General features: G+C 50.9%; 1 protein-coding gene across 1 annotated transcript in view; it reads right to left on the reverse strand.

Annotated features, from left to right (window-relative positions):
* Positions 1 to 1,014: 1,014 nt before the first annotated feature.
* SHANK1 (SH3 and multiple ankyrin repeat domains 1) overlaps positions 1,015 to 16,540 on the reverse strand; it is a 92,524-nt gene continuing 76,998 nt past the window's right edge. Inside the window, exons 24-25 of the mRNA XM_063137709.1 lie at positions 13,564 to 15,979; positions 1,015 to 1,761 (exon numbers count right to left, since the gene is read on the reverse strand). Of these exons, the coding sequence (XP_062993779.1) occupies positions 1,194 to 1,761; positions 13,564 to 15,979 (2,984 nt within the window). The 3' untranslated portion in view covers positions 1,015 to 1,193. The remainder of the gene's footprint in view (positions 1,762 to 13,563; positions 15,980 to 16,540) is intronic.

Consider the following 16,540-nt stretch of genomic DNA (forward strand, 5'->3'; position numbering starts at 1 on the left):
ATGATTTCAATAGTAGGGATAGGGCTTTCTCAGTGGTGGCCCCACACCTTCAAAACTCCCTCCCCAGAGAGCGATGCACGGCCTCACTACCACCGTCTTCAAACAACAAACCTGAAGATACATTGATTCCAGTCTGCCTTTGGTACTTAAGAACAATGACCTGCCACACGTGTATGTTTTACTGATATTTGTATGATTCTGTAATGTGGTAAATCATCTTGTGAGGGCAGTATGCCCTGCAAGGTGAGTTAAAAATCTTTTAAATAAATACATAAACGATAGATACAATTCAGTATCCGGTGCAGAAGGGTCTGTATCCTGAGCATCTCAGCTTCCGTTTAAAAGAGAAGGCAAGTTTCTTACTCTTATGGATGTGAAGATAAGCTTGAATGGGTGTCAGCAGTATCTAATAAACACTCCTAACGACTGGGCGAAGCTGCTCAATGAGATTTCTAATGAACTGGGTGAGGGGGAGGGCAGCAAGATTGAGTCCCTCTGTCACGAATGAAAGCAGGATTCATTTTGCAAAGTAAGCAAATATATGCAAATTTGGCTTCCCTCGGAGCAAGTCTTTCCCCCACTTTTTTTTTTTTTTAAAAAAATCCAGAGCACTTAACAACCCTGGTAATTGTGAAGATGCACATGGCAAGCTGTTACGTGGTTCGATGAGATGATGTGCGAACCACAGCTGCAAAGTCAACGCAAGCAGTGCCATGGGGGTGGGGTGGGGGTGGCGTAGATGCGCAGGCGCGGGCAGCGCGGGTGCGGAAGCAAAAGCTGCGATGCCAATGGAGGATGAAGTGTGAGTGTACGTATATAGATACACACACACACACGGGGATAGATATATTGTGTTACACACATTCGATGTTCTCATACAGTAGTGGCCCCTGCCACTTGTTGGGATGAGCAAAAATGGGCAAACTGCTACATGGCAACGCAAAGGAGAAAAGTGCACACCCGTGAGGGTGCCCAGGCAGGCTTTGGTGAGCTTCTCAAAGTGTCTCTCTGCCAGGGGGGGGGGAATTCCCACCCTACCCTAACCCCACCCCACAGGGTCTCTCCTCGCAGCTTCCCCTGTGCCCGGCCCCGCAGCTGCAACCCCTCCGCCTCCACTGTTCTCCCCAGCGGCGGGGATCCATTGTACATTCAGGCGAGGGGCTCCCCGGGCGGGGCAGGGCGGTCCCCCCACATCACCTCTCCAGAAAGAACTTGAGGGCCCGGGCGATGTTCATGCGGTGCCCGACGCGTGTCACGCCCAGGTCAATGAAGTCTTCCTTGGTGAGGGAGGGCAGGTGGGAGCCATCGATTTCGTTGTCCAGGAACCGGTCGCGGTGCTCCCCCAGCTTCAGGTACTCCAACCAGTCGGCAACGTCGTATTTGGTCCAGAAAGGCAGCGGCTTGGAGCCGAACGCCTTGTCCGTCGCGGGCGGAAGGAAGTGGGTCGGAGACAAGGAGCGGCTGCCCGAGGGGAAGCCGGGGAAAGGGTGCTCAGCCCCCGAGGTGGGTGAGCCGCGGAGATCGAACACGCCGGTGTAGAGGGGCACGGAAGGCAGGATGGGGAGGGAGGAAGGCCGGGGGGCAGGGCTAATCTTGTGCTCACTGGGCAGGGCGGCCGGGCTAGGCGCACGCCGCAGGGCCGGGCGGATGTCAAACTCCACGCTTTTGGGGTGCTTGCTGCCCTGGGGGGACTTAGGCCAGTTGTGGAAAAGGCTGCTTACGGGCTTGGAAATCAGTGACGGGGAGGTCTCATCGGGGAGCCTGCAGGAAAGGAGACAAGAGGTGGTTAGCGTCTGCGGTGCTTCCTGCCGGAAGAGAGCTTGGCAAGAGATACTGGAACACAGAAGGGCTCCCTTACAGGCCTGAGCCAACTGCATATGGTGTCTCCTGGTGCTACCACTGAGAAGGCCTTGTGCAGCTCTCCGTCTTTTCTCCCTCAACGGATTTACTGTGGTAAGAGAAAAGATGGACGCGGCGGGGGGAATGAGGCTCACGTGGCACCCATGAGGCTCGCCTGGCGCCAACATTGGCATCTTTTCGGTGCCAGGTCAAGACCTTTCTCTCCTCCCAGGCATTTAACAGCATTTAACAACATATGCTAAGTTTGTTTTTTAATGGACCCCAGAACTGTTGTTGTTTAAAATGGATACTATTTTATACTGTTTTTATATTTTTTGGATGGTTTTAAATTTTGTATACTTTTTAAAGTCCACTGTTTTTTAACTTTTGTAAACCGCCCAGAGAGCTTCGGCTATGGGGCGGTATATAAATTTAATCGATCACGAGTGGAAGACGTCGTCTGGACCCACCCATAAAAAAAATTGTGAAGGGGGCAGGGTCTGGCACCACAGAAGCCTCGTCTGGAAGCACCCTAGGTGAAAACTACACACAACGTTCAGTTGCATGAATGTTCAGTCACGGAATTCTGATGCTCAGGTGTATGAGCAGGTATAAACCCAAAGCAGATATGGGAAGTTGCAATTTAGATTCAAAGTTGTTGGGGCATGTATTTGCCTGCTTTCTCTTGCCCTGCAGGTTGTTTTTATTATTAAAATCATCCGCCCTAATCACGTTTTTGCCGTCTGTGAAAAAAATCCCAGTGAGGTCAATTCTGACTTAAAAACAAAACCCCCAAACACTGAGAACCAATTGCATCTTCCCTCTGTTGCTTTGGATTAAGAAAGAACACACGCACAGAGTCAGCGACACAATAGCCTTGGGGGAAATATTCCTATGCCGTACCAGCATATGTAGTAGCTTGACCGTCGGAAGCCCACTCAACAAGGGCCAGAACACTTCTTCATAAGACATCAAACTCCCCACCGGAATGACACCCCTCAACCACCGTTGGAAGAACGGGGAACCCAACAGAAAGAGGTTGGCCTTCCCTGACCCAGTGCCCTCCAGATCTGAAACACACAGATCAATGGCCATTGCTGGTTGGGGATAATGGGGGTTGTCCTCTGACACATCTGGAGAGGCCTCTTCCCTGTGGTAACTCTCCACACCTTTATGGGTTCCAGGTAGGCTCCTCGTGCCGGTGCCACACGGTGCTGGCAGTATGTGTGGACAGCATGGGAATGGATCGTAGGATCAGGAGGATCCATGGGGCAAGCTGTGCTAGATATGGCAGCACAAACACTAGCCATTAGAACGTTTACTCCATGGTCCTTCATGAAGATGTGGGGCGGGATGCCTTTTCTATGGAATAGGAACATTGGGACCTAAGGCACATCCCTCTCCCTGCCCCCAAACAGTCACATGTTCCTTAGGAAGGAGAAGCTTGCTTGCAACGTTTGCCATTACCCACCCACCCCAATTCATTTGGTTGGGATCACAATGGCTTTCAACAGCCGCTAGCATTGCCTTCGCCCACATAGCTTCCTCCAGATGGACTTCAACTACCATCAGCCCCAGGTGGCATGGCCCATGGCCAGGAATTCCAGGAGTTGAAGCTCAAAAGATCTGGAGGGCACCAGCCTGGAGAAAACTGTGCTAGACATAGAGCTGTGCATAGCGGAAATCCACAGCCAAAGAGGAACACAGCCAAGAAGGAAAAAGGAGAAAATTAAGGCTTCAGCAAGTGTAATAATGGGGCAGCAGGTGGGGGAGCTGCTTCTTCTTCCAAAAAAAAGAAGAAGAAAGAAATCGATGTCAGGGATGCCTCGACAATTAGAGATCCATAAAAGTAGTCCTGGCTTAGAAATATGCCTGCTACAACTCCATTCCAGTCAAGAGACCTGGCTCGCTCCCACCATGCTGCCTTCCTTGAAGATTTGGATCTTTATCAAAACCTAGCCTTGATTGATCTGACCCTCATTAGGGGACAACTAAGGGCTCGGATTTTTTTTTTTTTTAAAAAGTCTCCTTGAATTTATTCAAAACAAAGAACCAAACAGGATTCTTGGAATGAACAGAAGTCTTTCCAAGTCCAGTTCGTTCCCCTATAAGGTTTGTAAAATGGCAGAGGCCTTTCCCTGCGTGCAATCAGGAAGTGAGCTTGGATGACACAGGAGCCCAATTCAAGGTGCTAGTTTTAAGCTATAAAGCCCTACATGGTTTGGGACCACAATACCTGACAAACACTGCACTCAACATCTAAGGTCCTCCTCCGAGTGCCTACTCCGAGGGAAGCTTGGAGGATGGCAACAAGGGAGAGGGCCTTTTTAGTGGTGGCCCCCCAACTGTGGAATGATCTCCCTGATGAGGCTCGCCTGGCACCAACACTGTTATCTTAAGATAACAGGAGGCCTTCTCCGTGAGTCCCTGCCAAAGGAAGTCAGGCAGGTGGCTACTAGGAGGAGGGCTTTCTCCTCTGTGGCACCCTGGTTGTGGAATGAGCTCCCCAGAGAGGTCCGCCTGGCGCCTACACTGTACTCCTTTCGTCGCCAGCTGAAGACCTTTTTATTCTCTCAGTATTTTAACACTTAATTTTAACTTAAATTTAAATTTTACTGTTTTAACTCTGTATTTTAATCTTATATCAGTTTTGCTGCGTGGTTTTTATCACTGTATTTTGTATTTGTGCTTTTAACCTGTTGGTTGTTTTATGATGGTTTTAATTTTTGTGAACCGCCCAGAGAGCTTCGGCTATTGGGCGGTATAAAAATGTAATAAATAAATAAATAAATAAAGAATCAATCTTTCAGGCACCAGGTCAAGACTTTTCTCTTCTCCCAGGCATTTAACAATACGAAGTTTGTTTTTTAACAGACCCTAGAACAATTGTTTTTAAATGGATACTGTTGTTTTTATACTGTTGTCTTTATGTTGTTGATGGTTTTAAATTTTGTATACTTTTTAAAAAAATGTTTACTGTTTTTAACTTTTGTAAACCACCCAGAGAGCTTTGGCTACGGGGCGGTATATAAATGTAATAAATAAATAAATAAATAAATGTGCTTCACAATCCTAAGAGTGGCCTTCCCCAAACTGGTACTGGACAGCTCCCATCACTACCAGCCAGTATGGCCATGGGGTGGGGTATAATGCACCAGGTTAGGGAAAGCTACTTAAAAGGGAGTTCACTTGAAGAAGGGGCTCGTTCCGAGACGCACAGCGCCAATGGAACCCAAGGGCTCCTTCTCTTTGAGGCACGCGGGCCCCAGGCGTAATCCCTTTCGCAACTCATCTTGGGTATCAGCAAGAGGTTCAAGTGCCCGGAGTCCTCGTGATAGGGGAGAGGACGGATCACATTGCTTGTGGGAAGACTTACTAGGTAGCCGCTGGGGGGAAAAAGAAAGCAACAGAGATATCAGGAAATCTCTCTGGTCTCCCCCTCCTTTCCCATGAAATTGTTTGCTTTCCTCCCCTCCCCCACCATTTCTCCAATCCAGAGCACGTGCGAACCGACCACGGCCCACTTCACCTTCTCAAAGAGGTCATAGGTCATGGCTCCTCTTGCTATATAGCCCACTCGACTATGGGCTCATCTGCACCAAACAGGATATTGCACTATGAAAGCGGTATATAAAAGGCAGGAGCCACACTACAAAGGAAGTGAGGCAGGTGGCTCCCGGGAGGAGGGCCTTCTCTGCTGTGGCACCCTGGCTGTGGAATGAGCTCCCTAAGGAGGTTCGTCTGGCAAACTGCACTATATTCTTTCAGATGCCAGCTGAAGACCTTTTTATTCTTTCAACATTTTAACAGTCTATAAATTCAGTTTTAACTTTGCTGTTTTAAATTTGTATTTCTGCACTGCTGCTGCTTTTATCCTGGTTGTGCTTTTATATTGTATTTTATATTATGTTTTTATACAGTTTGTACTTTGAATGGTTTTAATTTTTGCGAACTACCCAGGGAGCTTTGGCTATTGGGCGGTATAAAAATGCAATAAATAAATAAATTTATAGCGCTGCAGGAGCCACACTACTGCTTTAGTGGTACTGAAGTGCACTGACAACCGTTGGGGCCCATGACACATCTACACCAAGCAGGATATAACACTATGAAAGTGGTATGAAAGCGGTATGGGCCCCAAAAGTTGTCAGTGCACTTTAATCTCTCCCTATAAAGCGGGAAGTATGTGTGTGTCACATATGTCCCAAAATGTTTACCCACTTCCACATATGGTACTGCCTTAATGCTGTTCACCCAGACAGGTCTTTGTGTACGTGGATCAGGAAAAATCTAAAAACATGAATTTTGGGGTTTTAAATATTTTTAAAGAATTTAATAAAAACCTAGGTTTACACCTACAATTCCCAGCATGCCTTGGGCAGAACTCCCAGCACGCCTTGGGAGGGAGGCCAGACTTACTGGTCTTTGACTGCCATTGTGATTCTTAAAGTCAGTCAACCCTATTCCACATAATAGGTAACAACCCACATAAATGGGTTGCATCCATTTGCAGTGCCTCCTTCCACCTGCCATGTGTGATTTTAAAATCTTAACTCGATACAACAGCGTGTTTTTGAGAGGCCGAACTCTGGACATGCTGAAAGGCACCCCGTCCTGATATCGCTGTTTTCTCAGAAACTGAGGGAACTACATGCACAGCCTTCACTCTTAAGAGGGAGGGAGGAAGGGGAGGCACTCTGCACATGCCCAGCCCCGGCCCTTCAGTACAGGCTCCTGATGGAGCACTTGGTGCGTGAGAAGCGAAGGCCGAGGCAGCCTTGGCCAGAGCTGGGCACATCCATTGACAGCTGCTTACCTCAGCAGACTCAGGCTCCCAGCACAGAACCATCTCACCCCCAGCTGCAACATCTTTTTGGGACTGGGAGCTTAAGAGGCAGGCTTCTTTGGGGTCACCTCCGAAGGGGGCGACACCAAGGCGAGGGCCTGTCCCCTTGTTTGTTTGTTCCCCTACTGACTTATAATTTTGTTGTGAATTTTAAACTTTTTTTTTTTAACATTTCTTTTCCTATGTTTTAAAACGCATGTTTTAAACTTTGTAATACCGCCTTGAGGCCCATTATTGGGCAAAAGGCGGGATACAAATAAATATAATAATAAAATAATAATAATTACCTCCCCTCCTTGGCGACGCTACTCATTGACGCTCTATCAAGGAGTAGCATCGGCAACGAGAGGAGGAAAGCGCCTCTCAGAGGACATGGGCACCTGAGGGCTGCCAAAGGCATGCTGGGAGGTGTAGTACTGGCATCACCTCTCAGTCCTAACTCAGCCTCCACTTTCCTGACCTCTCGCTAACTATCTTTGTTCTCCTTTTTCCTGACTTTCCCCAACTGCCATTCACCCCGCCCACCATTTCATTCTAGCCCCAGCTGCCAGTCATTCCTCCATTCACTCTTCTGTTTCAATGGTATAGTCAGGCTTTTACCTAAAAATCATAAACTTTATTCAGTAATTCTTGCATCTGTCTTGGAATGTTGTGGCTTAGTTGTAACAGAAAAAAAAAACCCGTAGCATAAAAACCTCAAGTTAAAGGCCTTGGAAAATAAACTTTTTTTAAAAAATCACTTGGCACTTAAAAGCCATTAATGTAGTCACTAGGCAAGCCTGCCTGGGAAAAGTAAATCCACAAGCAGGGTACCACAACTAAGATGTCCTGCTCTCCAGCTGTCTTCCACACCTCAGCCAGTGTTCAAAGATTAAGGGACCTAGGCTTATGCCTACAACTCCCAGCATGACTTGGGTGGGAGGGAAGATTTATCAGGCTGTAGCAGCCATCATCTGGAAGTGGCTTGCCATCCTAGGCCTGAAGGGAGAGTGCCTGGAGAGAGAAAAGAAACTAATTTAATTTGTTTTAAAGTTACCTCACAGGCCTAGGGCCGGCCTACCTTGCAGGGTTGTCATGAGGGTAAGAGAGGAAAAAAAGAAATGAATTTAATTTGTTTAAAGAGCTTCGGCTATTGGGCAGTATAAAAATGTAATAAATAAATAAAAACAGGTTAACTCATAGTCCTAGCACTGGCCTGCTATTTTAAGATAGAAACTTGAAATTTGCACGCTGATAGGTCTAGCTGTACAATGTACCAGAAAAATCTAAAAACATGATTTTTAATATTTTATAAATATTTTAATTTTTTTAGAATATTTTTAATATTTTATATTTTTAAAGAATTTAATAAAAATCCGAGGCTTTTGCCTACATACCCCAGCATGCCTTTGGCAGAACAGCCCCCCTCCCACCCAGTCACAACAGGTTCCCTCAGAGTGCGAGAATGAACCAGAGCTGCACACGTCCCCCAACCTAAAGACGAATAAGTTGCAGAGAAATTTATTATTTATGAAATAAATTTTATAAACATGATTCACAGACCCGAGCAACACTGGGCATATCTGTTAGTACCGCTATAAAGCAGTAGTGTGCTTTCATAGTGGAATATCCTGCTTGGTGCGGATGAGCCCCAAGTCTCTTCTCTCTCTTGGCTCTTTCCCTCCCCACAAAACAAGACACCCCCCCAATAAGGAACCCCCCACCCTTCAAAACACAGGAGCCCTAACTCCTATCCGACCTCTCCTACCCACTCCAAAGATAAACCACACTGATGATGCGCGCTGGGCATATGACCCCGACCATCCTTTTGACCGAGCGCATGGCACCGGAGGAGCTGCGGACACGTGACGGCAGATGGATGACGGAATGGAGCAAATAAAACTTGGCGATGTGACTGTGCTGAATGGAGGGTGAGGGTGTGTGTGTGTGTGTGTGTGTGTGTGTGTGTGTTGGTTTTTTTTGCAGAACCACAGGGCTGAGGCCTCTCTGTGAGCGCCTGGATATTCCTAGGCATGCATACACTCGTAGCGCCCTGCAGCAGCAGAGGTGCCGACAGAAAAGCAGGTGGTCTACAGGTAAGCGACCTCCACAAGGCAGATGATGAGCCAGGCATGAAGGTTCCAGGACACAGAAGATGGAGAAGGGCTGTGTGGAGGCCCCCAGAAGAGCAGGTGATGGTAGGCAGGTAGGCACCCCTTAGATCCTCTCCGCAGCCTAAAACTCAGAGCTCCTCTGGGCTTGGACCCTCGGTTATCAGGATGTTTTCATGGCTGCCTTCCCCAATCTAGTGCCCTCCAGTTGTGTTGGGACTTCATATCCCATTATCCCCCTGCCAGGGGTTGATGGGAGTTGAATCTGCACGGTTACTGAAGACTGCCCTGGGGCTTCTCAGCAAGGATTCCTCAAGCACAGTTATCAACCAGGGTGAACAAGTTCTGCTTGTCCCTCATTACCAAGCTTCCTCTGTAACACACAGCTGCAGCTAAGTCCAAGATGTTTTAGAGCAGTGGTCTTCAACTGGTGGGTCGTGACCCAAAAGCGGGTGATGAGATCAGCCCAGATGGGTTGCGGCAAAGCTGCTGCCACCATGTCGGGCAATTGTGAAAGTGGGTCCCATGCTGCAGGTTGGGGGTTAAAAAGGTGGGTCTCGGGTCAGGACCAGTTGAAGGCCACCGTTTTAGAGGGCCACTGTTTAGAAGGCCACTGATATTTAAAAAAACAGGCCGAAAAAGTACTTAAAAGCAGATATGTGTCGGGAATTTTCATTGGGGTGGGGTGGGAATGAGATCTTCTCCTTCTGTGCCATTGCCCCAATACAACTCCCTTCCCCAGAAGTGCTTAGCCTTGCTGGGGGGCGGGGGGAAGGCAGCTTCAATACAGGCGTCTCTTCCCCCCACTGCAAGCAGAGCTCATACCGGCTTGGGGGAAAGAGAGGCATTTTGTTCAGGGAAAAATGGGGTGTGTGTGGGGAGGAAAGGTCCCCTCTCCCTCTCCACTGGTGTTCTTGCCCCACTGTAATTGCAGCTGCGAGGCAATGATAAAAAATGTCAGCGCCAGAGGTAGGCATTGTTGGGCACTAGCTGAGGCCCATATCCCTGCAGGGGGCCACTACCAGGGCCTCACACAGTGCATGGTTAAACTATGGAACTCACTACCACAGGATGTGGTGATGGCCACCAGTTTGGATGGCTTTAAAAGGGGGCTGGATAAATTCCTGGAGGAGAAGGCTATCAACAGCTTCTAGCCCTGATGGCTATGTTCTACCTCCAGTATCAGAGGCAGTAAGCCCATATGCCCCAATGGCTGGGGAACATGGGTGGGAGGGTGCTGTTGCACCATGTCCTGCTTTGTTCATCCCTGGTTGACGGCTGGTTGGCCACTGTGTGAACAGAGTGCTGGACTAGATGGGCCCTTGGTCTGATCCAGCAGGGCACTTCTGATGTTTCTGGCCTTCCTGCAGCTCCTCCTCACTGTCACTGCCTGCTCACCCTCTCCAAGCATGAAAAGCTAAGAACGAGGAGTTGGGGCCACATACTCCCCTCATGCTCTCCCACTGGGCATTTCCGTGTGGATTGGTGGTATCATTCTGGGCATGAGAGCACTCTTCAAATACTTAAAAGGTTGTCACACACAGGAGGGCCAGGATCTCTTCTCGATCCTCCCAGAGTGCAGGACACGGAATAACGGGCTCGAGTTAAAGGAAGCCAGATTCCAGCTGGACATCAGGAAAAACTTCCTGACTGTTAGAGCAGTGCGACAATGGAATCAGTTACCTAGGGAGGTGGTGGGCTCTCCCACACTAGAGGCCTTCAAGAGGCAGCTGGACAAGCATCTGTCGGGGATGCTTTAGGGTGGATTCCTGCATTGAGCAGGGGGTTGGACTCCATGGCCTTGTAGGCCCATTCCAACTCTGCTATTCTATGATTCTATGATTAGGCAGAGAGGGCAATGTGGGTGGGCAGTGATGCCTTAGAGAGGAGCCCCCAACTCAGGGCACCCTAAAACCTGGAGCTGGCACTTGATGGCAAGGCCCAAAGTTCCACAACCCCGAGGGAACTCTGCAAAGGAAGCGCTTCACACAGCACAGAGCCAGTGTGGTTAGGGTGCTGGGCTGGGGCTGGGGAGATCCGGGTTCTAGTCCCCACTCGGCCATAAAGCTCAAGGGGTGGTTTGGGGCGAGTCCCTGACTCTCAGCCTACTCTACCTCGCAGAGTTGTTGTAAGGATAAAATGGAGAGGAGCAGGACCTCCCTGCAAGGGGGAAAAAGGCTGGATATAAATGTAATAGTAATAAATGTAATAATAATAATAATAATAATAATAATAATAATAATAATAATAATAATAATGTGGAATTCGTTACCACAAGATGGGGTGCTGGCCAACAACTTGGGCAGTTTACTACAACTTTATTAGATTGTAAGCCTATGCGGCAGGGTCTTGCTATTTACTGTGTTATCTGTACAGCACCATGTACATTGATGGTGCTATATATATAAATAAATAAATAATAATAATAATAATAATAATAATAATAATAATAATAATAATGTGGAATTCGTTACCACAAGATGGGGTGCTGGCCAACAACTTGGGCAGGTTTCAAAGGGGATCAGACAAATCCATGGGGGATAAGGTTGTCCATGGTTACCAGTCATGATGGCTAAATATTACCCTCTGGTATCAGAGGCCTCTATGTACCAGATGCTTGGGAACATGAGTGGGAGGCTGTTGTTGTGTTCATGTCTGGCTTGTGGGCTTCCTATGGGCTTCTGGTTGGCCATTGTGGGAAGCGAATGTTGGACCAGATAGGTCCTTGGTTTGATCCAGTGTAGCTCTTGTTATGCTATGGTATTAATGGCTACCTGCAAAAGGAAATGTGAAAATCGCTGCACTGGAAAGAATCCCTTTGCCAGAGAAGGTCATCGCCAAGTGGAGAATGTCACCTTTACCCACATACCTCTAGCCCTCAGGCCCACAGAATGTGGGCTACCTTCAGCTCCCTGGGTTAAAATGCCATGCAGGCCTGCTCTAGCAAAAAAAAGGAAGTGGCCATTTTTAATCACCATCTTGATGAACATCAGGAATGAAACCTAATGGTTCCTGCAGTTAGATGGTAAAAGGTCAGGGATCTGAAAAGGGGGCCTCATAGGCACATCACAGGACCTTCTCTGGTATCATGAGAAATTGCCTTCAGAATGAGGAGCCAAAAAAGGAGTCCACCACAGAAATGTGTCCATCCTTGGTTCAGCACACAGTTCTTATATCAAACCTCCCGTAAGGATAGGCCTGGGTAGCTGGCTAGGAGGCGCCTCACTTCCTCAACCAGGTTTGTTGATTGGAGCACATGTTACAGGATTCAAATGCGTGTTTTTCAAAGTTGTACACGACTCTTTAAAGAGTTTTCCTACATAGGAAACTCTACAATTTCCCTACCTGTTATAAGAACATAAGAAGTGCCCTGCTGGATCAGACCAAGGGTCCATCTAGTCCGGCACTCTGTTCACACAGTGGCCAGCCAGCTGTCGGCCAGGGACCAACAAAGCAGGACATGGTGCAACAGCACCCTCCCGCCCATGTTCCCCAGCAACTGGTGCACACAGGCTTATTGCCTCGAATACAGGACATAGCACACAACCATCAGGGCTAGTAGCCATTGATAGCCTTTGTCTCCAGGAATTTATCCAACCCCCTTTTGAAGCCATCCAAACTGGTGGCCATCACTACATCTTGTGGTAGTGAGTTCCATAATTTAACTATGTGCTGTGTGAAGTACTTCCTTTCATTTGTCCTGCATCTCCCGCCAACCAGCTTCATGGGATGACCCCGGGTTCTAGTACTTTGAGAGAAGGAGAAAAATGTCTCTCTATCCACATTCTCCACACCATGCGTAATTTTGTACACCTCTATCATGTCTCCCCTTAGCCTCCTTTTTCCCAAGCTAAACAATCCCACTTGATGTAACCTTCCCTCGCAGGGGAGATGCTCCAGTCCATTAATCATTTTAGTTGCCCTTTTCTACAGTTTTTCGAGCTCTATAACATCCTTTTTTAGGTGTGACCAGAACTGTACACAGTATTCTAAGTGTGGTCGCACCACAGGTTTGTATAAAGGCAGTATGATACTAGCAGTTTTATTCTCAATTCCTTTTCTTATCAGGCCTAACATGGAGTTTGCCTTCTTTACAGTGGTGTGGACGTTTTCATCGAGCTGTCCACCACAATCCCAAGATCTCTTTCTTGTTCGGTCACCGCCAGCTCAGATCCCATTAGGATATACTTCGGGTTGCAGGTTTTTTTGCCCCAACGTGTATCACCTTACACTTATCGACCTAAAGGTATCTTTTCCGCAACATGTCTGAGCCTAGCAACTACACGAGACAAGGTATGTGTACCACGTGCGCGCAAGCTGCACACATGTGCACAAACAGAGGACCTATCTACACACACGTGCCTTTGTAGTCACGGTGCCATCGTGGGCTCTGCCACAAGAGGATCAACACTTGTGCTTGGAGGAGTCGACCTGTGTCCTGCTTGCACCCAAGAGCCCGATGGAATGGTTGGCGTGCGTACAGAGCCGTAAGCCGGAAGGTGTGGCAAGCGTGGCCGCGAGGAGGCGTGGTGCGTGCGTGCCCGCCCCTGTCCGAGCATGAAGCGTGAAGTGCCCTGCGCACGCCGCACCCTGGCTCTGTGCTTGCCGGCACACCAAACGATGTAATGGTGGTAAAAGCAAAACAAAACTGAAAATCATAAGAGAAAAGCAAGCATTGACGGGAGAATGAGAAAAGGAGACAAACCCAACGGAAACACGAGATGCTGCATGCACGGGGCTGGCCTCCTGCTTTCTGCTCCTCCTGCTCCTCCTCCAGTCGCCTAGTACCTTTGCCTCTGCAGGGAGCTGGGCCTCTCGGAACCGAAGGGGGCCACCGCATCGGGCGGCCGCGACCACGACACCCCGCCCATCTGCTGCAGCTTGGTGCTCAGCTCGCTGATAATGCTGGCCTTCATGGAGGACATGGGGGAGGCCTTAGATTCCTCCCAGGGCAGCGGAGATTTCTGCTGCAGCTCTTTGCCCGGCTCGGCGGCCGCGGGCTGCTGGTGGTAGGGCGGGGCGGGCGTGAGGGCAAACATGTTCTCAGTACATGCGGAGACTGAAATGGTGGAGCTGGTGGGGGTGGCTACCGGCAAGCGGCCGGGGAACGGGCGGGAGCGTAGCTTGGTCTGCAGCGGGCTTTTGTCCGTGCTGCTGCCCCCGCTGCCAACCCCTCCTGCTCCGCCGCTGCCCCCAAAGGCCTGCCCATCCAAATAGGTGATGTAGGTGTCCAGGAGCTCAGTGCCTTCTCCCGACATGCTGGACAGAGTGGAGACGCTGCTGATGGTCTCCAAGTGGTGGTCGCTGCTGCTCCGACTGTCCACCTCCTCGATCCCCGAATCGGTCACCGCTTCGGGGGCCTCTGCAGCAGGGATGGCGATGGATGAGACGACGGAAGAGAAGTTGACGTGGGGGGCCTCCTTGGCTTCGGACGCACCCGCTTGGGTCAGGGTGGCCACCTCGCTGTCGTAGGACGTCAAGCTGGAAGCGGTGGAGTCCAAGGCTGCAGGGGCAGCGGGAGCCGAGGCAGGGGCCATCGCTGGAGGCAGCTCATTAGCAGCTTTGCGGGGAGACTCGGGCTTATCGAAGCTGTTGGAGAACTCGAGGGGCGGCGGCAGCGGCTCTGTGAAGACGAATTCGTCATCGACGTCGATGGAAGGAGCGGGCGGGGGCAACACCAGCAGCGGCAGCCCGTTTTCTTCGGCCACGCGCTCCGTGGGTGCAGCAGCCCCCTCGGCCTTCCCACTCTCACGGCCCCCCTCCTCTTCCTCCGTCGGGCGGCAGTTCTCCATGAAACGCACGTGCAGCTCCATCTTCTCCCCTTCCTCGGGCCGTTTCTCCCACGGGGCGGCTTTGGCCAAGGTCGGAGGCTGCTGCTCGGAGGAGGGGTGACGGGGGCTCTCGGGCTCTTTCCGCGGCGACGCCGGCCGCTGCTGGTGGTGGTGGTGATGTTGCTGCTCCGACGTCCCCCAGAGGCGCAAGATGGAGCTGCCGGGAGATTCGGGTGTTTTCGGAGCCTCCCCAAACCGGGGCGAGGACGGGCGGGAGTGCCTGTCTTCCCGGCTCTCCTGCTGGGACTGGGACTCCTTTAAGGCCCGCTCACGAGCCACTAACGCCAGCCCCAAGGGGGACCCGGGATCTAAAATCTTGCCCGTCAGCGGGTGAATGAGAGGTGTCGAATGGGACTGGAGCTGCGGCAGGAAGCTGGAGCACACGGAGGTGAAGGCGCTGGTAGTGCTGGCTCCGTACGTTTTGGCGGCACGGGACGGGAGGTAACCGGAGCTGCTGCCGCAGCCACCAAAGCCAGGAGTCATGTTCAGCTGGATGTACGGCTCGCTGGAGAACATGCCTTCGTCAATGGATTTGGAGTGGCGGAGACGGGGCACAGGCACCTGCTGGGACTCGTCATCCGGCTGCTCGGTGGAGAGGAAGAGGGCGGACTTGCGGCGGGCCTCACTGTACCACTCGCGGTCTCGCCGGGCCGCTCCGACCAAGGCGGCCCCAAACTGACTGGTGAAATCCATGCTGTTGTGGAGCTGGAGGGACGGCACGGGCACCACCGGCTCCGGCTGGCTCTCCGCCTCCATGCTGCTGCCTTGGCTGCTGCGGCCGCTGCTGCTGGTCGAGGGCGCTTTGATGATGATAGTGGGGATCGGGATCGAGCTCTTCTCCGGCGGCGCGGGCGGCGCGGGCTGCGAGGAGGGCGCGGGCTGCATCTGGGAAGGGGTGGCGCCCTGCTGCTGCCGCTGCTCATCCTCCACTTTGGTCTGCTTGACCAGTGGGCCCTTCCGGCGCATGTGCTTGGTGGGAACGTACATGGCGGTGTTGGTAGCCCGGGGGGGCAGGTTGTAGTAGCGCAGGTCAGGGGTGTGGCCCCGCCAGCCGCGGGCAGTGGATCCCTCCGCCCCCTGCTCGGACTCTTGGCGGTAGAGGGACATCTTGTCGCGGATGCGGGGGGGAGGCTCGTACGGCGGCTCCTGGTGCAGGGAGGCGGAATACAACTTCGCCTCGGAGCTGGGATTGAAGGTCGAACGAGCGGAGGGCGTGGCACGTCCCGACGCGGAGGGTGAGGTACTGCTGTAGGGGGGATCAGGTGGGGAAGTGGTTGGAGGCGGCGGGATGTCATCGGAACCAGGGACCGAAAGGCTGCGGCTAAACTTCATGCCAGGGGGAGCGAGGTAGGGCTTATCATCCTCTGCGGCTCCTGGGGAGGGAAATAATGCTACCATCACCGAATGGTTTCTCCATCCCTCTGTTGTCCAGCCAACGGGAGCTAACTCCTCCTCCCCCTCTCCTGGCTCATCACCTCCATATTTATTCTGATGAGAGTTTATCACATATCACACATTTACAATAACCCCACCCTATGGGATACTGCTCTTCCCACGGATGGTTCTTGCCCCGGTTCTTGCCCTGAAAAGACTATTTCGCAGGGAGCCATCGTGTGAGGATCACTTCGAACGACCAGATTATGATGTGAAAACTGAACAGTTCCATGGGTGTCATCGTCACGCCTCTATAGACCTCATAGCCCCTGGTTATTGCCCCTGGTTATTGCCCCGAAGAGATGAAAAAACTATTTTGCAGGGAGCCATTATGTGACAAACACTTCAAGCAACCAGGCTACCCTCCAGACTTTTTGGACTGTAGTTCCCCCAAGTCCCAGCCAGCTTGGCCAATAGTCAGAGGCTATGAGAGTTGTGGTATAAAGCATCTTGAGGGCACCAGGCTGCGTTGGGCTCTGGCTGCCCCTCCCTCCGCTCCA

This window comes from Elgaria multicarinata, chromosome 11, assembly GCF_023053635.1.
Source record: "Elgaria multicarinata webbii isolate HBS135686 ecotype San Diego chromosome 11, rElgMul1.1.pri, whole genome shotgun sequence".
Lineage (NCBI taxonomy): Eukaryota > Metazoa > Chordata > Lepidosauria > Squamata > Anguidae > Elgaria > Elgaria multicarinata.